The following is a 27,014-nucleotide window of genomic DNA, read 5'->3' as shown; positions in this document are numbered from 1 at the left end:
CTTAAAAGACCAGCAACGGCTCTTGGGCTCTTTGTCGGAAAACAATGTTGATAGCTTTGTCTTGTTGCATTTGTATTGTATCGGTGTCTTCTGAACTTTTGCCAAGAAAGGCCTTTGGCAGTTTGCCTAATTGGACCCAGGTTGGTGATAGGACTGAGGAATTTGTGTTGGGAGGAATTTGCTTTAATTTAGTTGAACTACGCTGGGAATGAAGTAATTCTCAGCTGTTCGAATAAAGTTTGTTTATTTTTACACTGACTGAGTTTCCTACTACCTACTTGGGCCTGGGTCACAACAGTAACACTATCAATGCTAGGAGGGAGTGGGATTTGCTCTCTGTTTATATACTCGTGGTTGCCCTCTCAGTGTGGGTGGTACAATCAAGGTCCTACCAACTCAGACAAACCATCAAACTATAAACAACAGGCATAATCAAGGAACCAACAGGAACACTCCCACAGGCACTGCCAGGGCGAGTCACTTGTATATAAACAGAGAGCAAAAACCCCACTCCTTCCTACTAGTACTGATGCTGTTACCTAGTAGGGTCATGAAACGTCTTCAAGAAAACATGACCTAGTAGGGTCATGAAACGTCTTCAAGCTCAAAGAACATCAAGGACAATCACACAGGTGGTTTCCAAATTTTCAGATGCAGCCCCCATTTATAATTTGGTACAGTTGGTTGGCTGGGGAATTCTGGGAGTTGAGGTCCACCTGTCTTAAAACTTGCTGAGGTCCAGAAACGCTGCTCTAAGGACTTAAGAAAAGGCTGTCAGGATATCACCACTCAAATCTTGCTGTTTTAATGGAAGCACCCGTCAAAGACTCCTTTCCAACCAGGAGAAAAATCACCCCTTCCCACTTTCTTCCAGCCTTAAAAAAATTTTTTCTCCCACCCACCCCTTCTCTCCCCCCTCTTCCTCCTCGTCCTTTGGCCGGCGATTTGAGCCCCATCGGACCACATTCCAGTGAAGGGGACAAGGAAATGCAGCTGATATCTCAGAAATGTTCGCGGCACTTTGCTATCTTGTCCGAAGGCGGCGGGGGAGGGCGATGTTCCAGGTTCAGAGGGCTTTTCGATCTGTACGGTAAGTGGGAGGGGCAGATATGGCGGGGGGGGGAGGCCGTATCGAGAGTTGGGAGCACGTGTTCGATGTCTAAATGCGATCGCGTGCTCCGGCCCCCCAGCCCCCACCCGTTCCTCAGGTGGCCATGATCCTCAGAGCTTGGACCTTCGGCTGATGTTGTGTAATGCCCGGTCCGTGGTTAACAAGGCCCCCCTGATCTGCGATCTTATTCAGGCGGGGTCCGCGGACCTTATGGGCATCACGGAGACCTGGTTGGGCCCAGAGGGGTTCCCTCGTTGAGATGTGTCCTCCAGGTTTCCGAGCATTTCATCAGCCGAGGCCCAAGGTAGGGGTGGGGGTGGGGGTTGTCATTAAGGAAGATCTAGAGCCGAGGGAGGCCACTGTTCCTCAGATTGCCGGCTGTGAATCCCTCTATGTGCGGTGGGGCCATAGGAGCCAGTTGGGCTTGTTGGTCGCGTACCTGGCTCCTTGCTGCGTGACCACAGCCCTGCCAGAGCTGTTGGAGGTGCTTGCCGCTGTGGCGGTTGAGACCCCCAGACTTATTGTTATGGGGGACTTCAACCTGCCGTCAGTTGGCTTGTCATCAACGGCAGCTCGGGAGTTTGAGGCTTCCATGACGGCCTTAGACCTGACTCGAATAAATGATGGCCCCTCGCACATGGGGAGGCACGCTGGACTTGATTTATATCTCTGGTCAGTGGTTAAATGATCTGGTACTAGATGATTTAGTAACAGAACCAATGTCATGGTCCGATCATTTTCTCCTTCGCCTTGACTTCCGAACCGCCATTCACCGCCGCAGGGAGACGGAACCTATCGTTGGTTCCGTCCCAGGCGCCTGATGGACCCTGAGAGGTTCCTGGCGGAGCTTGGGCCTTTCCTGAGGATCTGGCCCACGGCACGACTGAGGAACTCGTCGCGGCCTGGGAACAGGCAGCGGCGGGGCCTTGGACCGTGTCGTGCCTTTGCGACCTCTGACCCGGCGTGGGTCTCGTTTGGCCCTTGGTTCTCCGAGGGGCTGAGGAGATGAAACGCCGGAAGACGCCTAGAGAGCACTTGGAGGTCCAGTCGCTCGAAGCTGATCGGACACTAGTTAGGTCCTATACTAGGACCTACCTAGTGGCAATGGGGGAGGCGAGGCGTATCTACGCCTCCACCCTCATTGCGTCGGCAGATAACCGCCCGGCCGCCCTGTTTCGGGTGACCCGCTCCCTCCTTCATCAGGAGGTGCGGGATGGCCCTTTGCAGGGACGTGCCGAGGAGGTTAGTGGTTATCTATTCCATAAAATCGCCCAGCTCCGGGCGATCTGGACCGAATTTGGGATGATCCAAGCGGGGAGAGGAGGCCCGTCTCGTTGAGTCTGTTTGGGATCAGTTTGATCCTGTGGCTCCCGAGGACGTGGACAGGTTATTGGGGAGGCTCCATGCCACGACATGTTTACTGGACCCGTGCCCTTCCTGGCTGGTACTGGCTACTCAGGAGGTGACACGAGGCTGGCTCCAGAGGATTATTAATGCTTCTTTGTTGGAGGGAGTTTTCCCCGCCGCCTTGAAAGAGGCGGTGGTGAGACCCCTCCTTAAGAAGCCTTCTCTGGACCCAGCTATTTTAAGTAATTATCATCCGATCTCCAATCTTCGCTTTGTTGCGAAGGTTGTAGAAAATGCTGTGGCTCGACAGCTACCCCAGTACCTGGATGAAGATGTCTATCTGGACCCGTTCCAGTCCGGTTTCCGACCCGGATACAGCACAGAGACGGCTTTGGTCGCATTGGTGGATGATCTCTGGAGGGCCAGGGACAGGTTATTCCTCTGCTCTGGTCCTGTTAGACCTCTCAGCGGCTTTTGATACCATCGACCATGGTATCCTGCTGCGCCGGTTGGAGGATTGGGAGTGGGAGGCACCGTATATCGGTGGTTCTCCTCCTATCTCTCTGACCGTCGCAGACGGTGTTGACGGGGGCAGAGGTCGACCGCGAGGGGCCTCACTTGTGGGGTCCCGCAGGGGTCGATCCTCTCGCCTGCTGTTCAACATCTATATGAAGCCGCTGGGTGAGATCATCAGTGGCTTTGGGGTGAGATACCAGCAGTACGCTGACGACACCCAGCTGTACTTTTCCACCCCGGGCCACCCCAATGAAGCTGTTGAAGTGCTGTCCCGGTGTTTGGGGGCCGTACGGGTCTGGATGGGGAGATACAGGCTCAAGCTTAATCCCTCCAAGGCGGAGTGGCGGTGCGTGCCGGCATCCCGATTCACCCAGCTGCAACCGGGGCTGGCTGTTGGGGGGGAGTTATTGGCCCCAAAGGATAGGGTGCGCAACTTGGGTGTCCTCCTGGATGACCGGCTGTCGTTTGAAGATCATTTGACGGCCGCTCCAGGAGGGCCTTCCACCAGGTTCGCCTGGTTCGGCAGTTCGCCTTCCTTGATCGGGATTCCTTATGCACGGTCACTCATCGCTCGTTACCTCTCGCTTGGATTATTGTAATGCTCTCTACATGGGGCTCCCTTGAAGTGCGTCCGGAGGCTTCAGTTAGTCCAGAACGCAGCTGGTGATAGAGGAGCTGCACGCAGCTCCCATGTAACACCTCTCCTGCGCAGGCTGCACTGGCTACCTGTGGCCTCTCGGGTGCACTTTAAGGTGTTAGTCACGACCTTTAAGGCGCTCCATGGCTTAGGACCTGGGTACTTACGGGACCGCCTACTGCTACCACATGCCTCCCACCGACCCGTACGCTCTCACAGAGAGGGACTCCTCAGGGTGCCATCCGCCAAACAATGTCGGCTTGTGGCCCCAGGACGGGCCTTCTCTGTGGGGGCCCCCACACTCTGGAACGAACTCCCCCCGGGCTTACGCCAGATATCTGACCTTCGGACATTCCGTCGCGAACTGAAAACATATCTTTTTATTCGCGCGGGGCTGGCTTGAATGAAATTTTAAACTTAAATTTTTAGCAATTTTAATGGGGTTATTGGTTTTATGGCAAATTTCTTAAATTTTTCAGGCTCATTTAATAAGTTTTTAACTGATTTTAATTTTGTATATTGTATATTGTTTTTTGTTGGTTTTATTCTGCCTGTACACCGCCCTGAGTCCTTCGGGAGAAGGGCGGTATAAAAATCAAATAAATATAAATATAAATATAAATATAATATTTCCCGCGAAAACCCTGCAAGCTGAGCCAACTCACCTTTCCTCAACACTGGTCAGGTGATCGATCTCCGTCATAACTTCGGCAATCTCAAATTTTAACCGCTGCAGAAAGAAAACAAGACAGAGTTTACCCTTGCGAGTGTGTTTGTGGTTGTGTCGTTTTGGTGTCGGTGGCTGTTCTGTAATATTTTTTTTATGACACTTTCCTCTGCAGGGATCAAAAAAAAAAGGAATTTAGATGCTTCATAAATCTTGCGATATCTTTACCTGCCCTGTCATTTTCGCCACATCACGTGGAAGCTGAATTACTTCCCCTCAGTAGCAATTATTTTTAAAAAAGACAACTTCTTGAGTTGAAAAACTGCAGAACAACTTAAATGCCGTATATAGGGAGTCCCCAACTTCCATCTATCCATTTAGCGACTGTTTCAAGTTACGACGGCACTGGGAAAAAAATGATCTTCGCAGAATCCCTGCCATCACATGATCATATTTTGGGCAGGGATTCACTTAAACAACTGTGGCGAAAAAGGTTGTATAACTGAGTCACTTAACAACCTCCCTGGCTTAGCAATGGAAATGCTGGCCACAATTGTGGACATACGTCGAGGACTTGCCCTGTAATCCAACCCAGGAGACAAGAAAGTTGATTAGGAAAGGAAATTGATTACCTCAATATCATCGATGAGTTCTTTCTTTCTACGACGGATGTTTAAAAGTTCCTCTTTTTCTTCTGCAGACAGATCATCTGGCACTGAAGAAAGAAAGAAAGAAAGAAAGAAAGAAAGAAAGAAAGAAAGAAAGAAAGAAAGAAAGAAAGAAAGAAAGAAAGAGAAAGAAAAAAGGAAGGAAGGAAGGAAGGAAGGAAGGAAAGAAGGAAGGAAGGAAAGAAAGAAAGAGAAAGAAAGAAAAAAGAAAGAGAAAGAAAGAAAGAAAAAAGAAAGGAAGGAAGGAAGAAAGGAAGGAAGGAAAGAAAGAAAGAAAGAAAGAAAGAAGAAAGAAAGGAAGAAAGAAGGAAGGAAGGAAGGAAGGAAGGAAGGAAAGAAAGAAAAAGACATCCTTGTAAACAGACTACTAATGAAACTACTAATATTTTATTAGTTAATATTGCATTAACAGAGGGATACAATCAAGATCAAGGGAAGTACTAATACCACTCTATAAAGCCTTAGTAAAACCATACCAATAGTGGATTCCCAATATTCCTACCATTGGTTCGCTGCGGACGCACACGCTTGGTTTGCACACGCTCACACCTTCCGCACATGTGCCCCGCCTCAAAAATGTGTCTAAATAGGCCCTCATAGAGCTGGGGCGATCTCCGCTACTGGTTTGTCCAAACCGGTATGAACCACCTGAATACCACTTCTGGACCACGCCTAGAGTCCTGCATCCAGTTTTGGTCACCACACTATAAAAGAGGTTGAGACTCTGGAAAGAGTGAAGAGCAACCAGGATGATTAAGGGACTGGAGGCTAAAACATATGAAGAACGGTTGCAGGAACTGGGTATGTCTAGTCTAGTGAAGAGAAGGACCAGGAGAGACATGATAGCTGTCTTCCAATATCTGTGGGGCTGCCATAGAGAGGAAGGGATCAAGCTATTCTCCAAAGCACCTGAAGGCCAGACAAGGAACAATGGATGGAATCTGAACAAGGAGAGATTCAACCTGGAAATAAGGAGGAATTTTCTGACTGTGAGAACAATCAACCGATGGAACAGAAGTTGCCTTCAGAAGTTGTGGGAGCTTCGTCTCTGGAAGTTTTCAAGAAGAGACTAGACTGCCCTCTGTCAGAAGAGGGGTAGGGTCTCCTGCTTGGGTGGGGGTGGGGGGTGAACTAGATGACCTACAAGATCCCTTCCATCTCTGTTAATCTGTACTTGAATTTGTCTTAAGGTAAAGGTAGACTCCATAGGAATACAGGTAGTCTTCAGCAGAATTTAGGGGATGTCGGTGTTCTGTTTATTTATAAGGTAAAGGTAAAGGTTCCCCTTGCACATACATGCTAGTCGTTCCGGACTCTAGGGGGCGGTGCTCATCTCGGTTTCAAAGTCGAAGAGCCAGCGCTGTCCGAAGACGTCTCCGGGGTCATGTGGCCGGCATGACTCAACACCAAAGGTGCCCGGAATGCTGTTCCCTTCCCACCAAAGGTGGTCCCTATTTTTCTACTTGCATTTTTTGACGTGCTTTCAAACTGCTAGGTTGGCAGAAGCTGGGAAAAGTCACGGGAGCTCACCCCGTTACGCGGCACTAGGGATTCGAACTGCTGAACTGCCGACCTTTCAATTGACAAACTCAGCATCTTAGCCACTGAGCCACCGTGTCCCTTAGAAAAAAGAGAAGTCCTTATAAACAGAAGTACACCAAATCTGACCTCACCTAAACTTCGCTGGAAAACGTTACCCAGTCTGGTAACAAAACTTTCAGAAACCAACCCACAAACCTCGAAGGACGAACCTCCGCCCTGAAGTGAATATTTTTTTTTTCATAGCAAAGACCTCAAGTCAGGTTCATTTTCCCAGAAAACACTCAACAATAATTAGCATTAATTGGGGGGTTGAGGGTAGAGATGGAGTGATGGTTAATGTACAGGGATTATTGAAGATGTATAAATATAATTAATGTAGGGTCGGGTCTGCCCAGTTACCATTTTAGAACGATGGGGAGGGAGAAAAGAGGAGAGAGTAGGAGGTAGGAAAGAGGAGAAGAGGAAGGAAGAGGGGTAGAAGAGGGAGAAGGAAGGTGGAGGGTGGAGGGAGGAGAGGATGTAGATAAGAGAAGGAGAGGAAGGTTAGGAAAGTAAAAGAAGGTAGAAGAGGGAAGAGTGTTAAAAAGGGGGTGGTGACTGGGCAAGCCCGACTAATTGTATATAACTGTACATTGGATGAGCTGTTTGATATGATTGTAAAAATAAAACTTTTTTATGGAAAAACCCCCCACAATAATTAGCATGTAACTCCATTAAGTGCGCACAACCGCATGTTGGCTAATGCAGAAGCCGCTCAATTAGCTTTAAAAAAATTATAAACGCAGATGGCCCTTCCGACTCTTGAACAGAGGCTGAGAAGATAAACAGCATTAAATTATTCTACATCACTGGCAAAGGGCGCCCACGGAGACCTTTTAAACTGGAAATGGGGGGCTTTATTTTTTTTTGCTTGTCTACAGAAGACACATTTAGGAAGCCGAAAAGAAAGATGGTAGCTTTTTAGTTTAAGAGACGTAGCAACTGAAAAGGTTAGTTTTTGATGAGCTGCAAGGAGAAGCTCTCCTAACTCTTTTTTATTCTGCAACAGATATGGGCTGTAAACCTAAATTCACTCTTGCAAGGAATGGCATCCGTCTGTTCAGTGGTTTATATAGCCCAGTGTTTCTCAACCAACTTTAAGATGGCAACAGACATTTTGGGCTCCACCATGGTCGTAAGTCGAGGACTACCTACCTGTATTCCAGCTAACGATACGCTTGCTAATGATATGAAAATAAGCTTTGTGTTTTGAAAAGCTTTTTTTTTTAATTTGCATTTATATCCCGCCCTTCTCCGAAGACTCAGGGCGGCTTACATTATGTTAGCAATAGTCTTCATCCTATTTGTATATTTATATACAAAGTCAACTTATTGCCCCCAACAATCTGGGTCCTCATTTTACCTACCTTATAAAGGATGGAAGGCTGAGTCAACCTTGGGCCTGGTGGGACTAGAACCTGCAGTAATTGCAAGCAGCTGTGTTAATAACAGACTGTCTTAGCAGACTGAGCCACCAGAGGCCCAGAAAGGCTGAACGGGGTGGGCCATTAAGCAGCATTATTCCAGGGTGGGGTGAATTTAGACCAGTTGGAGTCGTTTGAACAAAGAGATGGGGACATATTACAAATATGCAACACTTGGGAGCAGCAGAAGGAAAGCTCCTTGTGTAAATAAAAGGAGAAATATATTTTGGCTGCTCTTCCCCGAACACACCTTTGATCTCCCCATGTTTTTATAAGCAAGGATTTGGGCAGTCAGGCTGATACCACGTCAGAAAGGCGAGAGAGGATAGGCACTCTCTGCTTAAGTAGCAGAGTCAGGGCCGAGTCAAAAATGATCCCCCACCCACTCGCCGTTTTAATTTCTTGAGGAGTAGAAGATTAGTAAACCTTGAGCTGACATATTTTTTAAAAAAAACCAAGAATGATGAAAAAGCAACTCATCATAAAAGCCTAAGTCTGAGGGAGAGAGAGAGGAGAGAGGGGGGAAGGGAGAGAGAGAGAAATGGAAAGAGAGAGAAAGAAATAGTAAGAGAGAGAGAAAGAGAGAAAAAGAGAGAGACTGAAAGAGGAAGGAGAAGGAGAAGAAGAAAGGGGGGAGGGAGAGATATATAAAGAAATGGAAAGAAAGAGAAAGAAATAGTAAGAGAGAAAGAAAGAGAGAGAAAAGAGAGAGAGAGACTGGAAGAAGAAGAAGAAGAAGAAGAAGAAGAAGAAGAAGAAGAAGAAGAAGAAGAAGAAGAAGAAGAAGAAGAAGAGACATATAAAGAAATGGAAAGAGAGAAAATAGTAAGAGAGAAAGAAAGAGAGAGAAAAAGAAAGAGAGAGAGAGACTGAAAGAGGAAGAGGAAGAAGAAAGAGAGAAAGAATTCTTCACTTTAATCAAATTTAAGGAATGCTACCATTCACAAAGCGAAAAGAATCAAGTGTTTCCTTTTAAAAACTGTTTAGAAGATGGATCTTACATCATCAGTGGATGACCCTAACCAGTTGTGGGATTCAAATAATTTAACAACCGGTTCTTTGCCCTAATGATTTCTTCCCACAACCAGTTCACCAAACTGCTCAGAAAGTTAACAACCGGTTCTCCCGAAGTGGTGCGAACTGGCTGAATCCCACCACTGACCCTAACCCTAACCCTAACCCTCCACGATAAGGCGGTGAGAAAACAAACGGCAAATTCCTGAAGAGATCATCCGTAAAATAACCTACACAGTAAGGACCATCCCTTGGTGGCTGCACAATTTTCACTAAATTAGCTCTCACTTCAGAGCCACGGCAGCGAAGCAAAACCCTAAAGTGCAAATGAAATTAACCGAATTCCAGCTGCTTTACAGTTCTGTCACCTGAGTTCTGTGTGACCTGCTCCAGTTATTCCTTCCCCCAAATTCTTGGGTACACAAACCACGTTTGAAGAGGACAAGGCATTGAGTTCACTTCCTGGGTTTTGGCTCCCTGCCCAGACTGTAGCTGAACTTGATCTTACACTGGGTTTCCTTATCGTCGTGAACTCCATTTCTGAAACGTTAAATTGCACGAAGTTTAATGTTTGTCCTGCCTCATCCCTAATTACATTCCTGAATGTGTCCCTCAGGACAACCTACAAAATCTCCTATGTTCCTTGGCCTTGGGAAAACATTGGATAGAAGCACACTCTGCTGATCCAGTTCTACGGAGGAATGATGGAGTCTGTCATCTGCACCTCCATCATTGTCTGGTTTGGTTCTGCAACCCAACAAGACAGATACAGACTTCAGATTCCCCTCGTACGTATGTGCTAGTGGTTCCCGACTCTAGGGGGCGGTGCTCATCTCCGTTTCAAAGCCGAAGAGCCAGCGCTGTCCGAAGACGTCTCTGTGATCATGTGGCTGGCATGACTCAACGCCAAAGGCGTACGGAACGCTGTTACCGTCGCACCAAAGGTGGTCCCTATTTTCCTACTTGCATTTTTTTTACATGCTTTCGAACTGCTAGGTTGGCAGAAGCTGGGACAAGTCACGGGAGCTCACCCCGTTACGCGGCACTCGGGATTCGAACCGCTGAACTGCCAACCTTTCGATTGACAAGCTCAGCGTCCTAGCCACTGAGCCACCACATCCCCTTTCATTAATTCCAGCAACTGTTCTTTATAAGATCTTGGCTTCAGAAAATGGACAAGGTTAAATATTGGATGACCTTCTCTTTATCTTCTCACCCCAAAACTTTTGGGGAGCCACCTGCCTCACCATCATGGAGAGCCTGTTCAGATTGTCCTGTAGCTTAATCCAGAGGATTAAGGAAGCTAATAAAACCAAGTACCTGCTCTGGAGATTATCCGGGTCAATGATAAAACACAAAGAAACGAACAGATCAGGGGTGAAATGCTCCCGGTTCTGACCGGATCGCCTGATCCAGTAGTGATGGCGGCAGGTGGTTTGGAGAACCGGTAGCAAAAATCCCTGCCCCTCCCCCCCCACATGCCCAGCTAAACTGCGCAATCATCAGAGTTTTTTTTTTTAACTTTTAAAAGCATTTTTTCTTCGGTGGAAAAAATGCTTTTAAAAGTAAAAAAAAAAAAAAGCCTCTGATGATCACACGGCTCAGCTGGGATTGTCAGAACCTTTTCAAAGCATTTTTTCTGCAAGCTCTTCGGACAAAGAGGCTGTAAAAAAAAAAAGCTTTTAAAAATAAAAATAAAAAGTTGGCCGTGCCCACCCAGTCACATTACCCCCACCACCACCACCAAGCCACGCCCATAGAACCGGTAGTAAAAAAATTTACATTTCACCCCTGGAACAGATGGTGTATCTTGATCTTCCCAAGAGTAAAAACAAATTAAGACGACGATCAAGACAAAGCATCGTTTGGTAAAAGAGTTTACAGAAAGAGGAACATTAACAAGCCACGGTTTTCTCTTGAAGGCCCATTATGTCTTCACCAGGGTTGGCAAATATTGGTTTAGCTTTTCGCCAACCAAGGTATCTGAACACTTTGGTTAAAATTCTCTTCCTCCCATTTTGAAAAAAAAAAAATACAGATTGAAGCTGGAATAATACGTGCTTCTCGTCTGTTCTTCCCTTGGGTTTTTTTCCTCCCCCCAACCACCATCAGACACCACAATCTGATAACAAACAGGACTGTCATTTGTGTACTTTGCTGTCGTCTCTCACAATGTGCTTTTATACCTCAGAGTATAAATGGCTTTTAAAGGGCAGAACACAAAAGTAAACTCACTTACAAAGAAGTGATGGATTTGTACCCAAACATAACAGGCGGTACCGTTTTTCAGAAATTAAAGACTTGTCATTGTCTTCCTGGAAATAGATGCATCTGTTTCTCACAAACTCCTTTTTCTGGGTTATTTTTAAACGGCAGCATTTTGTGTTTTTTTTAAAAAAACCCAAAACAAACCGTGGCCTTTTTTTTCCTAATGGCTTGTCATTACTAAGATGGTGTTCTGATTTTTGTGATTCAGAATAACAGACTTAACAGAGTTAGAAGGGACCTTGGAGGTCTTCTAGCCCAACCCCCTGCTCAAGCAGGAGACTTTATACCATTTCCAACAAATGGTTGTCCAATCTCTTCTTAAAAACCTCCAGGGGTGGAGCACCCACAACTTCTAGAGTTAAGAAGTTGGTCCCTTCCAGATTTCTGAATTGAAATTTGAAGATGGCTATCCAATCTCTTCTTGAAGACCTCCAGTGATGGACCATCCATAACTTCTGCAGGCAAGCAGTTCTACTGATTAATGGGCCTCTGGTGGCTCAGACTGGTAAGACAGTCTGTTATTAACAGGAGCTGCTTGCAATTACTGCAGGTTCAAGTCCCACCAGGCCCAAGCTTGACTCAGCCTTCCATCCTTTATAAGGTAGGTAAAATGAGGACCCAGATTGTTGGGGGCAATAAGTTGACTTAATATACAAATGGATGAAGACTATTGCTTGACATAGTGTAAGCCGCCCTGAGTCTTCGGAGAAGGGTGGGATATAAATGCAAATTTTTTAAAAAAATATCCTCACTGTCAGGAAATTTCTCCTTACTTCTAGATTGCTTCTTTCCTTGACTAGTTTCCATCCACTGCTTCTTATCCTATTTTTGGGTGCTTTGGAGCATAGGTTGACCCCCCTACCTCTTCTTTGCGGAAGCCCCTCAAATATTGGAAAACTGCTATCACGTCACCCCTAGTCCTTCTTTTCATTAAACTAGACATACCCAATTCAATGTTGTGTACTCATATATTGCCAAAACCATCTTTTTGATTTCTCATGTTAGACGAAGCCATCCCTATGGTTTATACATGCCACTGTTTAGAGTTTTGTATAGTAAAAGAATCCCTACTATAACAATTCAAACACGATGCTTAAACCCAAACTTAGTGCGATGACAAACCGCAGATGTAATCCATCTGTGTTACAGCGGAACTGGTCCAAGGACTGTGGTTAGTTTTAAACCGTAGATGTAAATGGACACTGGAGATATAAGCTTAGTGAGGTGAAAAAATATGTAACACACACCGCATCAGGCTTTTAAAAAGAAGGATTTGGGTTTTCTGGGGTTGTTTTTACCCAACAATATTTGATTAGGCGTTGCTGAAATAGTCCCATTTTGGGGTTTAACAAAATAAGCAAGGGAGCATGTAGAATCGACCTCAGGGGAAAAAGACAAAGCAACTCACAGACAGATGGAGAAACACCAAGGATCCATTCTTATTTATTTGTTTGTTTGTTTAGTTTGTCAAACATGTACGAGATAACAGGAATAAGTAAGAACATGGATATGAACACAGGAAATGGATACGAATAAATGGGGAGAGTAGGACAGGGACGGTAGGCACGCTGGATGCGCTTATGCACGTCCCTTACAGACCTCTTAGGAATGGGGTGAGGTCCACAGTAGACAATCAAAGGTTAAAGTTTTGAGGGTTTGGGGAAGAAACCACAGAGTCCGGTAGTGCATTCCAGGCATTGACCACTCTGTTGCTGAAGTCGTATTTTCTGCCATTGAGTTTGGAGCGGTTTACCTTGAGTTTGTGTGCTCTTGTATTGTTTTGGTTGAAGCTGAAGTAGTCATTGGCTGGTAGGACGTTGTAGCAGATGGTTTTGTGTACTACGCTTAGGTCAGACCGTAGGCAGTGTAATTCTAGGTTGTCCAAGCCTAAAATTTCAAGCCTGGTGGCATAAGGGATTTTGTTCCGAGCAGAGGAGCGGAGGACTCTTCTCGTGAAATACCTCTGGACTCGCTTAATTGTATTAATGTCCGATATGTGGTGCAGATTCCAGGCAGATGAGCTGTATTCGAGAATTGTTCTGGCAAAGGTTTTGTATGCCCTAGTTTGCAATGGAATATTACCGGAGAAGAAGCTTCGCAAGATGAGGTTGACAACTCTTAATGCCTTTTTAGCAATTCTGTTCCAGTGAGCTCTGACGTTTAGATCATTTGAGTACTCCAAGGTCCTTGACAGAATGAGGGTCGTCTATGACAGGGGTCTCCAACCTCGGCAACTTTAAGACTTGTGGACTTCAACTCCCAGAATTCTGGGAGTTGAAGTCCACAAGTCTTAAAGTTGCCGAGGTTGGAGACCCCTGGTCTATCAAGGTCATATCTGCCCAGCTTGTATTTGGTGTTCTGATTATTATTATTATTATTATTATTATTGCCAATGTGTAAAACGGAGCACTTTGTGCATCTGGGAGAGTATCCCAAACATTCAAACGGGTCAGAAGGGTGTCAACCAAGTGTAAGGAGACTTGGACCTATTTCTTCCACACTTTTTTTTGAACAAGGCTTGGATAGGCAGGAAGTCCATCTCCTTCTGTTCCAGGTATGCTCCAGATGAGAAAATAAATGAGTCTGCAGTTTTGTGCAAAGTTCATGAGATAAGATACCACCTTCAACAGAAACCACCCCAAGATAAAATGTCCTGAGCTTTGGCTGAAGGACAATTAGCTTTCAGAAGAATCAACTACCCAGATACGGGTGAGGTCACAAGATAACGGGGCTCAATTTAAACCAAGAAATCAATGGATGAGTGGTTTGTTAGTACTGTCTTTCCTTTTTCTACATTCGAAATGATAATTCGGTGGCAATTTTACAAAAGAAGGAGACCCTTCATAGTTTTTAGGGCATCCTTAAAGTTTCTGGGCAAAGCCCACACACCCTATGATGTACATCCTCGACTTACAACTGTTTAGTGACCATTTAAAGTTACAATGGCACTCAAACTGCCCAAGGAGCTGCTGATCCAGTTCTACAGAGGAATGATTGAGTCTGTCATCTGCACCTCCATCACTGTCTGATTTGGTTCTGCAACCCAACAAGAAAGACACAGACTTCAGAGGATAATTAGAACTGCAGAAAAAACAATGGCTACCAACCTTCCTTCCATTTAGGACCTGTATACTGCACAAGTCAAAAAGAGGGTTGTGAAAATATCTACAGACCCCTCACATCCGGAACATAAACTGTTTCAACTCCTACCCTCAAAACGATGCTACAGAGCACTGCACATCAGAACAACTAGACACAAGAACAGTTTTTTCCCCGAAGGTCATCACTCTCCTAAACAAATAATTCCCTCAACACTCCCCCAAGGTTCAACATTTATTTTATTTAGTTAGTTAACTTTATTTGCCCCCTATCTCGCCATGGGGCTACTCTAGGTTGCTTACAATAATAGAAAGAAGAAGAAGGAAAGGAGTTTAAATAGAAAAGAATAGGACCGTAAAATAAACAATGAAAAAGAACACAAGGAGAAGACAGATGGGTGGAGAGCCCAAAGCAAAGGAGAAAAAAAATGGCTTTATAGTTGCCTTGGTAAGGCCACACTTAGAAATACTGCATCCAGTTTTGGTCACCATAATATAAAAAAGATCTTGAGACTCTGGAAAGAGTGCAGAGAAGAGCAACGAAGATGATTAGGTGTTGTGGCTCCAGCCCCCGAACCTGGCCCCATGCCCGAAAGTGACTCTGAGAGTGAGAGGGAAGGGCCGGTAAAGCTTACCTCAGGAGCACCGATTCCTTTGGCCTGGCTCCAGGAACCAGAAATAGGCCAGTCGGAGGACGTAATGAGGCCGACATCCCCTGATTCCTCCCTTCCTCAGGCTACGCCTACAGACGCAGCTGATAACCATACTAATCAAGCCTGGACTGACCCACGCTTCAGAAGATTAGAGAGGCGGCGTCATCAAAGGGAAGGGTGGGGCAGGACCCCCATCCCACAGGATATATAAGGAGCTTTGGGACTGCTCTCAATTCCACAGGAAGCAAATTAGCTGAACCGTGTTGAAGTGAGCTGAAGTCTTAATCTGTTTGAACTTTTTGGCAGGCAGCTGCGTTTTCTCGGCCAGGACTGATAGAAGCCGTGAATCCACTGGCTGTAGGCCAGCTCGTTATTCCAAAGTGAGGACGGAGAAAGAACATTACGGGACTGGAGGCTAAAACACATAAAGAACGGTTGCTGGAATTGGATATGTTTAGTTTAATGAAAAGAAGGAGAGCTTTTAAGAAGACACCGGACATCCACTTTTCTGGGATGGTATAGGGCTGTGATGATGAACCTATGACACATGTACCACAAGTGGCACGCGGAGCCATGTTGCCTGGCACGCGCGGCATTGCCCGTTCCCGTTCTGGGTTTCTGGCATGCATGCGCACAAGACGATCAGCTGGGCTTTTTGCATGCGGCAGTGCTTGAAACTAGAGGAGCTGGTCTTCCATTTTCCTGCGTGAGCATGCGCGCCGGCCAGCTGATCGTCGTTTGCGCATGCGTGCCATAATCCCGGAAGAGCAGCTGGCTGAAACCGGAAGTTCATTTTCGGGTGTGGCGCATGCGCCCTGGGCAGCTCCTCTTCCAGGTTGAGGCCCAGATGTGCACGCACCCTTTTCAGGCGAAAAGCTTCGCCATCATGGGCATAGGGTTTCCTGCTTGAGCAAAGGGTTGGACTAGAAGACCTTCAAGGCCCCGTCCAACGCTGTCATTCCGAGAGAAGAAAATAAAGACATTTCGGCAGTGAAAAAGGAAGGGGAGGGGGGGGAAAAACCCTTAACCAAAAAAATGCAATCCCTGACCAAGAATATTAATACCACATGTTACTACAAACAGGCAAGGCCTACATCTTGCAGAAAAAAAAGTAATAGCACAAAGAGACTAACACACCAGCCCCTCCCAACTCCACCAACAAAGATTGTTGATATGTCCAAGCGAAAGAATTTCAATTTAGCCCGAAGGAATGAAAAATCTGTTTCCTGAAACAATAATTCTTCTTGATGTCTCAGACATAAGAAAGGGATTTTTTTTAAAAAAAAGTTGCTGCAGCTAAATTAAGAGAACGGGGTCCTGCATTTTCCACACGTTTATCCTATTAGAGAATAGCCTCAAATTTCTTTCGACAAGAATTCCATTTTTTTTTTCTCCAAGACACATTATTTTCTACAAAGTCCTTTTTACGTGCTGCAACTCAGAGGGTGCCCAACGTTTAACAACCGGGGACAATTTTATAAAAAAAAATAATTCCAAAGCTGCTAAGTGAATCACTGCAGTTGTTAAGGGAATCATGGGGTTATTAAATGAATCTCTCTTCCCATTTGACTTTGCTTATCGGATGCGGTCTGGGAAGGTCACAAATGGCATTCACATGACCCCTGGATGCTGCAACCATTGACTATTTCAGATTTAACAGACCAAATACCCACGGAAATTCAGACCACTGGCCTTGTTGCTAGTAATCCTTATGATTTATATTGATATTGCTTCCTGATTGCTTATCTGTAGCCTATGACTATCATTAAGTGTTGTATCATTAAGTGTTAAATTTGTCCCCTATGACTATCATTAAGTGTTGTAAATGTTGTACCTTGATGAAGGTATCTTTTCTTTTATGTACACTGAGAGCATATGCACCAAGACAAATTCCTTGTGTGTCCAATCACACTTGGCCAATAAAAAATTCTATTCTATTCTATTCTATTCTATTCTATTCTATTCTATTCTATTCTATTCTATTCTATTCTATTCTATTCTAGACATCATTCTCAAAATGAGCCAAATTTCCATACCTTCCATACCTCCCCCAGGTCATAAAAGGCCATCATTTGTGCAAAGATGCCATTACAGCAATGAGTTAAATCAGAAACCACAGATTCTCTGATTTAACAGACCGATGGAAATAACGGACACTGCGAAATGGTCCACTAAATCCAAGGCTCTGCTACATCACAGTCCGCTAAATCAAGGTTTCCTTGCCTAAGCGACGGCGATTGAGTCAGTACGATATCCTGAGCAAAAGCTAAACAAAACATATCCTGGCATAGCACTAAGCGTGAATATAATGGAGCCCTTCCCCTGGCAGTCAAATGTCAGCTGGATCAACTAACTTCCTCAACCTTTGGATGCTGACATTTGCAGTCTGGCCGGAGTATGTAGCAAGCAAGCAAGCAAGAAAGAAAAAAAATCTGGCTCCTAGCAACTCAGGAGAAACCAGAGTTTCGATTCTCGTCTGCTTTAGAAACAGATCCAGCATGGGTTTGGTTTTTTTTCACCTTCTGCTTTTCAGCTGAGGAGAGAACATATCGGTCAGATCTCCTGCCAGGGGAAAAAGAGGGAACAAATAGGGACACCCTATATCCTGATGTCACTCTGGAAATGAAACAACCCGTCATTCATGCACGAAGACCTTGTCGTGGCACACACAGCAGCATCCTGGCTTGTACCGGGCACCCGTGTCAGGCATGAAGGAACAGGACCGCACTATAAGTTCCAGTTAAGGAACTTGCTCAAGTCTACGCAGAGGAACGTAGCGAACTAAAGTTCAGCACTAAATTCAGGGGTGAGCTGCTGTGGGTTCGCAGGGGTTCGGGAGAACCTCTAGCTAAGATTCTGTGCAGTTCGGAGAACTCCCAAATCCCACTCCTGGTTGGTCCCGCCCACCCCACCCCTCCCAGGAGGGCGAAAAACGGGCCTACTGGAAGTTCAGGAAGGCTGGAAATGGGCCCATTTCTGGAGGGCCTCCGGAGCCTGGGGAGGCTGTTTTCACCCTCCCGGAGTCTCGAAAAAAGCCTCCGGAGCCCCAGGAGGGCAAACCCACCCCCTATGGCGATGGAGGAGGACTAGGCCACGCCCACCATGGCCACACTCACCCAGCAACCGGGCAGAGAACCCACTGCTACAATTTTTAAAGCCCACCCCTAACTAAATTGGTTCCAGAGAAGAGTTAATAGATTGCAAGACAGAACAACAGAGTTGGAAGACTTCAATTCCCCTGCTCAAGAAGGAAACCCTACAATATTTCAAACAGATGGTTGTCCAATCTCTTCCTAAAAATCTCCAGTGCTGGAAGTAAACATGAGCAGTGTCCCTGGGACATATAATCAATCCCCTTTTGCAACCTAAATCAATGAGGACACCAGCTTCACTTTACAACCGTGTCACTAATTTAACAACTGCAGACTTAGCAAAGGTGGCGAGAAAAGTCGTACAACGGGGCAAAAACTCACTTAAAAACGTCTCACTTCACAATATAAATTTGGCGCTCAATTGCGATCGTACGTAGAGGACAGCCTGTTGAAGTTGCAGACAATATGTAATATCTCCGTACGGAGCCCGGCTTCCATTAGAACCCCAGTCGGGAGAATGAATTCAGAGTAGGGCAAGTGATTTTGATGGCACCGTGGCAAATGGAATGTGCCAATGCTATAATTAGACATAATTAGATTGTATCGCAACACCTAATTATAGTTCCCCGATGCATATTATTAACTGCTATGCTAACACAGCCTTTGACAGCCGCGGCATTACATACGTATAAAAAACATCGCCACTTTAGGACCTTAAAAGCTGAAAGGAATGGAAGGATGGGTGGTATTTGGTCATTAAGTCTACTTAGATGCTCCCTGGAGAGAAAAGTTTCTCTGGTTGGGCCAGGATCTTTTTTTTTTTAGGATCCTGGGAAAGATACAGATTCCCCCAATTGCACGCTGCCAACTTCATTAAACTTCTTCATTTGTCCATTCCAATATCCTTTTTCGGAAAGAGGAAGTCTGGTGATTCAATCACACCACGAATAGAATCTCAAGAGTCGTTTTCTGGACCTCCTAAAAGAAGTTTACGTCTTTTGAAGGACTATTTTTTCCCCCCTGCTCATCAGTCAATTGCAGCATCTTCCTTCCCTTTTCTTCTTTTATTTCTATTTGGTGGCAAAGACTCTTAACAGATGTGGATATCTTCAGCCTTCCAGAGGTTGAGCATTATAACTCTTAAGAGTCCCTCCCAGCCTCTCTGGTCAATGGCAGGGAATGATGGGATTTGTAGTTCACTGATGTCATTGTTCAGACTTAGGCTTCCCAAGCGCATGAAGCAGACTCCTGGTCCCGAGAAAAACCCCTTTTTATTAAGTTACTGTGAATTCCTCTCACTCACATCCAGCAAATTCTTTCAAGGGAGAATTTAAAGTCAAAGATCTTATCTGACTTGGGGAGCTGCCAGGCTGATATCTTCAGTGGCTAAGACGCTGAGCTTGTCAATGAGAAGGTCGGCAGTTCAGCGGTTCAAATCCCTAGTGCTGCGTAATGGGGTGAGCTCCCGTGACTTGTCCCAGCTTCTGCCAACCTAGCAGTTCGAAAGCACGTAAAAAATGCAAGTAGAAAAATAGGGACCACCTTTGGTGGGAAAGGAACAGTGTTCCATGCGCCTTTGGCATTTAGTCATGCCAGCCACATGACCACAGAGACCTCTTCAGACAGCGCTGGCTCTTCGGCTTCGAAACGGAGATGAGCACCACCCCCTAGAGTCAGGAACGACTAGCACATATGTGCGAGGGGAACCTTTACCTTTAATTGTCTCCTGCAAACTCCAGTCTCCTTTTGTTCCTCTTTTATTCTCTCTGGGAGGGGCCATTCATCGTCCACCTGTGGCCTTATCCCCGAGTCGACCCTTGTTCTTTAGCTGTTCCCTTTGACTGGCAACTCTGTGCCTGCACACACTGGGAACGGGCTCCAGCTGTTCATCTGCCTCACTGATGTCTGACTCCGAAGGCAGCTGATAACTGGCATTCGGCCCTGGCCCCCTCTCTGCCTCCAATGCAGAGCCCTCATCAGAGCCTTCCCCAGACTCCAGGACTGGCCCAGGTTCCTCCCCAACCTCCCCACTATCCGAATCTGCTGCCAGCTCTACAGGCTACTAATGGGCCATAACAGTCATGAGAGCCACAGGTTCCCTGTGCTCCCCCTGTGTGGCTCCCCCTGTGTGGCTCAGGGGGCCGCGGTGTGGCTCAGGCTGTAAGAAGCCTGTTATTAAAACACAGCTGCCTGCAATTACTGCAGGTTCTAGTCCCACCAGGTCCAAGGTTGACTCAGCCTTCCATCCTTTATAAAGTAGGTAAAATGAGGACCCAAATTGTTGGGGGGGCAATAAGTTGACTTTGTAAATATACAAATAGAATGAGACTATTGCCTTACACACTGTAAGCCGCCCTGAGTCTTCGGAGAAGGGCGGGATATAAATGTAAACCAAAAAAAAAAAAAAATTAACCGGTCCATCAAGGCGTTTTCGCCTTTAAAAACCCAATATTTTTTCTTCTTTCTCTAAAAACATAAATTTCAATGAAAAACACAGGCATTTCAGCTGGGAACACGTCGCTTCTAATGACCCAACTATTTATTTCGTGCTGAAAGGAAAAATAAAATTTTGCAGGCGCCAACCATGGGGGGGGGGACCCTAAACATTTAAACTGTGGTGTTTTTTTTTAAATTATTTCAATATGGCATCTGAAAAACAGGCCTGAAATGGAGAGACAGATTTCCTGTTTGCTTTTCCTTGAATATTTTTACACAGTGTCATATTTTTTTCCCACCCTGCCTTCTTCCTTGAGAATTTTTACACAATGAGTTAGACTGGACCGCCACTAAACCAAGCTCATTCACAAACAGTAAAAATAAAATAAAAATCCCCTGACAGCTGGATCCTGTATTATTCCCAGATGTTCGAAAGCTTTGTTTATAATGCTCAAGAGTCTAGCAAGCAATGGGAAAATCTGACCTACATTATCATAAATTATTTTCTCCAACATGTGACCTGACCGGTTTTTTCCTCTTTAGTCTTGTACATACACATGTGCCTTGCATCTGATCTTTAAAAAATGATTTAAAAAAAAAAAGTATAGAAATTCCTCCCATCAATTCCTTCCACACAAAGGAACGGAGAAGAGCAACAAATAGGGAATAGGGAACTGGAGGCTAAAACATATGAAGAAAAGTTGCAGAAACTTGGTATGTCTAGTTTAATGAAAAGAAGGACTAGGGGAGACATGATAGCAGTGTTCAAATATCTCAGGGGCTGCCACAAAGAAGAGGGAGTCAAGCTATTCTCCAAAGCACCTGAGGGCAGGACAAGAAGCAATGGGTGGATACTGATCAAGGAGAGAAGCAACCTAGAACTGAGGAGAAATTTCCTGACAGAACAATTAATCAGTGGAACTGCTTGCCTCCAGAAGTTATGGGTTGCTCCATCACTGGAGGATTTTAAGAAGAGATTGGACAACCAAATTATCTGAAATGATGTAGGGCCTCCTGCTTGAGCAAGGTCCCTTCCAACTCTGTTCTTCTCTTCTGTTATTTTGTTCAGACGAGAAACACATGAGCATGTCAGATCTATCCTCCCATCCATTCCCATGCCATGAGAATTCAAGTCCTCGGGGCTTTTAGAAAAAACATTGAGTGGAATGGGAACGCAAGCAAAGCCTCCAGATTTTGAGGCGGTCTCCGTCCTCTTTGAAAATCAACGTGTCCAGCAGACACGCATATAAATAGGCGTTTCTATTTTCCTAACTGGGCGATGCGCCTTCTATTTCCACACAATTAGCGGTTGAAATCTGACTTTTGTTAGGTAGGTTGCTATGAAACAGCAAGTGCCAAGGCGCCCTTTGGAGACAAGCTTATAACACATACCCACACCATAGTGCCCGAGGGTGCGCTTCCTGCTGATCTGAAATTCACACAAGATTTGCTTCACTAATCCAGCTCTTTGCTCATGCAGGAGATCCTATATATTATTCTGAATGAATGCGGAACGTAACGCGGAATAGCCAACACCCCAGAGGATAAGCTCAGGATCCAAAAGGATCTTGACCAGGGGTGGGGCTGCTGGGGGTTCGCAGGGGTTCGGGAGAACCTCCAGCTAAGATTCTGTGCAGTTCGGAGAACCTCTAAATCCCACTCTGGGCTGGCCCCGCTCACCCCACCCCTCCCCTCCCAGGAGTCCCCACGCGGCCAATTTTGGTTGCAGGTAAGTGCAGGGTACTCGGGGAGGGTGAAAAACAGGCCTACCGGAAGTTCAGGAAGGCCGGAAACTCCAGAGGGCTTCCGGAGCCTGGTGTTGTGACCGAGGCCCAAGTAGTGATTACCAAACACAATTCAGTCCTGAACTAACTTATTTTATTGAAACAGCTGAGAATTAATTCATTCTCAGCTTAGTCCCAAACAAATCCTTTATAAACAGTCCTTTGGCCTTATCACCAACCTTTGTTGTCTTTGGCAACCTGCCAAAGGCTTTTCTTGGCAAAAACCCCACAAAGTTCAAGAGAAGCTGACAAGAAGCAATGGAATCAATGTTGCTTTTCTACAAAGAACCCAACAGCTCATTGCTGCTCTTTTAAGCCTTATGGGAGGGGCCAATCATTTCCTGGCCTTACTCCTGAGTTGTCCTTTTTTCTTCAGCTGCTCTTGCCTTCTGGCAGCTCTTCGCATGCATGCACTAGGAACAGGTCCCTCCTGTTCCTCTGCCTCTCTGCTGTCTGCCGCTGGAGGTTCCAGAGTCCGCACATCGCTCCCAGATGGCCCTAGCTCCATCTCTGCCTCTGACGCAGAGCCCTCGTCTGGGCCTTCCCCTGACTCCAGGACTGGCCCATTGTACTCCCCAGTCTCCTCACTGTCCGACTCCGCCGCCAGCTCTGCAGGCTGCTGGCGGACCACAACACCTGGGGTGGCCATTTTCACCCTCCCGGAGGCTCGAAGAAAGCCTCTGGAGCCCAGGGAGAGCAAAAGCGCCTCCCCACCGGCCATGGTGCAGGAAACCGACTAGGCCACACCCATCATGGCCACACCCACCCAGCACCCTTGCTAAAATTGTTGAAGCCCACTCCCGATCTTGACAGAATTGAACAATGGACCCTATCCAACAAAATGAAATTTAAATGTGGAGAAAAGCAAGGTTTTACACGCCTGAGCAAGATAAACCAAGGATACGAGTGCAGATTAGGCTCAAAAACGACAACTGTGTGTGGGACCTTGGAGTCCTAGTCAACGATTACTTAAATATGAGCCAGCAGTGTGCGGCGGCAGCCCAGAAACCTAATATAATCCTTAGTCCCTTCCAGTTCTATTCTGAACTGGAAATTGAAAATGGCTGCCTAATCTATTCTTGAAAACCTCCAGTGGTGAAGCACCTACAACATCTGGAGGCCAGTCGTTCTGCTGATCAATGACTCTGTCAGGAAATTTGTCCTCATTTCTAGGTTGCCTCTCTCCTTGATCAGTTTCCATCCGTTGCTTCTTGTCCTGCCCTGAGGTGTTTTTGGACAATAGCTTGACCCCCCTCTTCTTTGGGGCAGCCCCTCAAATATTGGAAGACCGAAGGACCCACTGTTGCTCTTTTCCAAGATGGGAACGCAAACTCTCCCATAATGTAAAGTGTCCCCTAAACAAACGGCCCCTGGAATGTCCAAATGAAAAACGGAGCAAAATAATAATTGATGTTCAAAGGACGTTCAAAGTGTTATTATAAGGCAGGAAATTTGCCTGCCTCCTGAGTCAGCCGTTTAGGGTAAGTTAAATAAAAGCTCGGCTTTTTGCAATCGCATGTCCCCAGTTCCTTCCGTGTTTACTTGAAAACTGCCACGGCTGGATGTTTCTCAGGACAAAATGACCGGGCTTAGCCCGAGCGAGACCTACAATCAGTTTTTGGTTTACCGTGCCGTGGAAACAGAGCCAGGAGCCGCCCTCAGACAAATTCACCAAGCTGGCATTTACCAAACCACAGTTTATTGACAAAGCCGCAAACGGCTAGCTTCACACGTGCCCGAATCCAAACTAAACAAATACCAGCGGTGCCAATAAATGGCGCCAAACATATTTGGCCACCCTGTGAATCCAATGGTGAGAAAAAACAACAACCAAGAGTCGTGTCTCCTGCACAGTCTTCCACCATAATTAAGTTCCGTTTTCAGGGGTCCCAGATGCCGTCTTAATCTAAACTTTGATTACAGCTAGTCCTCGTTTTAAAACAGTTCCTTTGGCGACCGTTCAAAGTTACAACGGTGACTTATGACTGTTTTTCACACTTGCGACTGCTGCGGCATCCCCATGGACATTTGGGGATCAAAATCCAGACCCTTGGCAGCTGACTCATCTTTATGACGGGGCAAAACTCGCCGAGCCGACGTCACACTTAGCAGCATAAATTTGGGAATCAACTGTGGTCATAAACTGAGGATTACTTGTACTCTTATCTTTAATCCGCTGGATCTAAACTTTGCCTAAGTTTTTCCTCTGTTTCAGACAAACAGAGCAGAACAATTTGTACCACTGGATCAGTGGTGGGTTTCAAAAATTTTTTACTACCGGTTCTATGGTTGTGGCTTGGTGGGCGTGGCATGGCTTGTTGGCCGTGGCTTGGGGAAAATATTGTAAAATCTCCATTCCCACCCCACTCCAGGGGAAGGTTACTGCAAAATCCCCATTTCCTCCCAATCAGCTGGGACTTGGGAGGCAGAGAATAGATGGAGGCGGGGCCAGTCAGAATTTTTACTTACCGGTTCTGTGGGTGTGGCTTGGTGGGCGTGGCATTGCTGGGTGGGCGTGGCATTGCTGGGTGGGTGTGGCAGGGGAAGGATACTGTAAAATCTTCATTCCCTCCCCACTCCAGGGGAAGGTTACTGCAAAATCCCCATTTCCTCCCAATCAGCTGGGACTTGGGAGGCAGAGAATAGATGGAGGCGGGGCCAGTCAGAATTTTTACTTACCGGTTCTGTGGGTGTGGCTGGGTGGGCGTGGCATTGCTGGGTGGGCGTGGCATTGCTGGGTGGGTGTGGCAGGGGAAGGATACTGTAAAATCTTCATTCCCTCCCCACTCCAGGGAAAGGTTACTGCAAAATCCCCATTTCCTCCCCATCAGCTGGGATTTGGGAGGCAGAGAATAGATGGAGGCGGGGCCAGTCAGAATTTTTACTTACCGGTTCTGTGGGTGTGGCTTGGTGGGCGTGGCATTGCTGGGTGGGCGTGGCATTGCTGGGTGGGTGTGGCAGGGGAAGGATACTGTAAAATCTTCATTCTCTCCCCACTCCAGAGGAAGATTACTGCAAAATCCTCAGATGGGACTTGGGAGGCAGAGAATAGATGGGGGCGGGGCCAGTCAGAATTTTTACTACCGGTTCTCCGAATTACTCAAAATTTCTGCTATGGGTTCTCCAGAACTGGTCAGAACCACCTCTGCATTGGATGGAGAGAAAGCTGGGAATAAAACCAAGGAGCTTATAGTGAACTAGAGAAGGAACAGATCAGACATCCAGCTCTTGCTTATCAGTGGAGAGACCGAGTGGAGCAAGTGGCCAGTTTTAAGTTTCTGGGTGTTATCATAAAAAGAGGACCTGACCTGGGGCCACTCACATTGCAGCACTGGTCAAAAGAGCCCAGCAGAGATTATACTATCTGAGACTTCTCAGGAAATAACAACTGAATGAAAAACTGCTGGTGACCTTCTACTGCTGCACCATAGAGAGTATTTTAACTTACTGCACCTATGTATGGTTTGCCAATTGTACAGTGGCAGATAGGACAGAGCTCCAGAGGGTTAACATCATAGCTCAGAGGATCATTGGTTGCCCTCTTCCCTCTTTGGAAGAGCTTGATAGCTTCCGCTGCCTTAAGAAAGTTCAAAACATTCTTAAAGATCCATCACATCCTGGGCATCCTTTTTTTTTTTTTTTTTGAACTATTACCCTCTGGCAGCCGGTACAGGACAATAAAAACAAGGACAAATAGGCTAAAAAAAACAGCTTCTATCCCAGAGCAGTAACTATATTGAATTCTACTGCAGAGTGCAATATTAATGCAGCATCAGGGGTTTTCAATTCAATTGTATAGAATGCGAAGGAGGTGTGTTTGTGTTTTATTTTTATAGTTATAATGTACACTGAAGATGGCATTCAATTTCATTGTACGAGGTGCAATGACAGTGAAGTAAAGTAAACGAGGTACATCCTCCTGCACCAGATGTTTCATTTCAGAGCAAAAGAGAGAGAGAGAGGCTGAGGAGAAAATACCTAACAGCTGTTAAGGCCCAGCTGCATACTTTCCAGTTCGCTTGGATTGAACCTACATTGCAGCAGCCGATCTATCAACAATATTTGGAGCTATTTTTTGAGACACGCCATCGCCTTGAACGCAGTAGTTACATTTAAGGTTACCAGATGGCGTGGAAGGGGATAAAGGACGTCTCGCTAGGATTTTTCCCAACAGAAGCGTCTAAGGTTTATCATGTTGACCCACAAACTTTTCAGTTGGAGCAGTTGGAGGGTTTCCACTGCAGCAGGAGAATTCAGGGGCTGCAACTAGACAGTACCAGCCAGCACACATACACACACACACAAAAGACCACACCTAGGGTACTGCATCCAGTTTTGGTCCCCACACTATAAAAAAGATGTTGAGACCAATGGTGGGTTTCAAAAAATTTTACTACTGGTTTTGTGGGTGTGGCTTGGTGGGCGTGGCAGGGGAAGGATACTGCAAAATCTCCATTTCCTCCTGAATAGTTGGGACTTGGGAGGCAGAGAATAGATGGAGGCGGGACCAGTGGTGGGATTCAAGTAATTTAACAACCGGTTCTCTGCCTTAATGATTTTTTCCAACAACCAGTTTGCCAAACTGCTCAGAAAGTTAACAACCGGTTCTCCCGAAGTGGTGCGAACTGGCTGAATCCCACCACTGGGCGGGACCAGTCAGAATTTTTACTACCGGTTCTCCGAACTACTCAAAATTTCCGCTACCAGTTTGCCAGAAC

At 46.0% G+C, this 27,014-nt stretch overlaps 1 protein-coding gene across 1 annotated transcript in view; it reads right to left on the bottom strand.

Annotated features, from left to right (window-relative positions):
• The window catches only part of CYTH3 (cytohesin 3), a 72,922-nt gene that overhangs the window by 34,778 nt on the left and 11,130 nt on the right, over positions 1–27,014 (bottom strand). Inside the window, exons 2-3 of the mRNA XM_058157596.1 lie at positions 4,911–4,993; positions 4,277–4,341 (exon numbers count right to left, since the gene is read on the bottom strand). Coding sequence (XP_058013579.1) covers positions 4,277–4,341; positions 4,911–4,993 — 148 coding nt within the window. The remainder of the gene's footprint in view (positions 1–4,276; positions 4,342–4,910; positions 4,994–27,014) is intronic.

This window comes from Ahaetulla prasina, chromosome 14 (assembly GCF_028640845.1).
Source record: "Ahaetulla prasina isolate Xishuangbanna chromosome 14, ASM2864084v1, whole genome shotgun sequence".
NCBI classification, from domain to species: Eukaryota; Metazoa; Chordata; class Lepidosauria; order Squamata; family Colubridae; genus Ahaetulla; species Ahaetulla prasina.
This window is presented reverse-complemented; position numbering and strand designations above follow the sequence as displayed.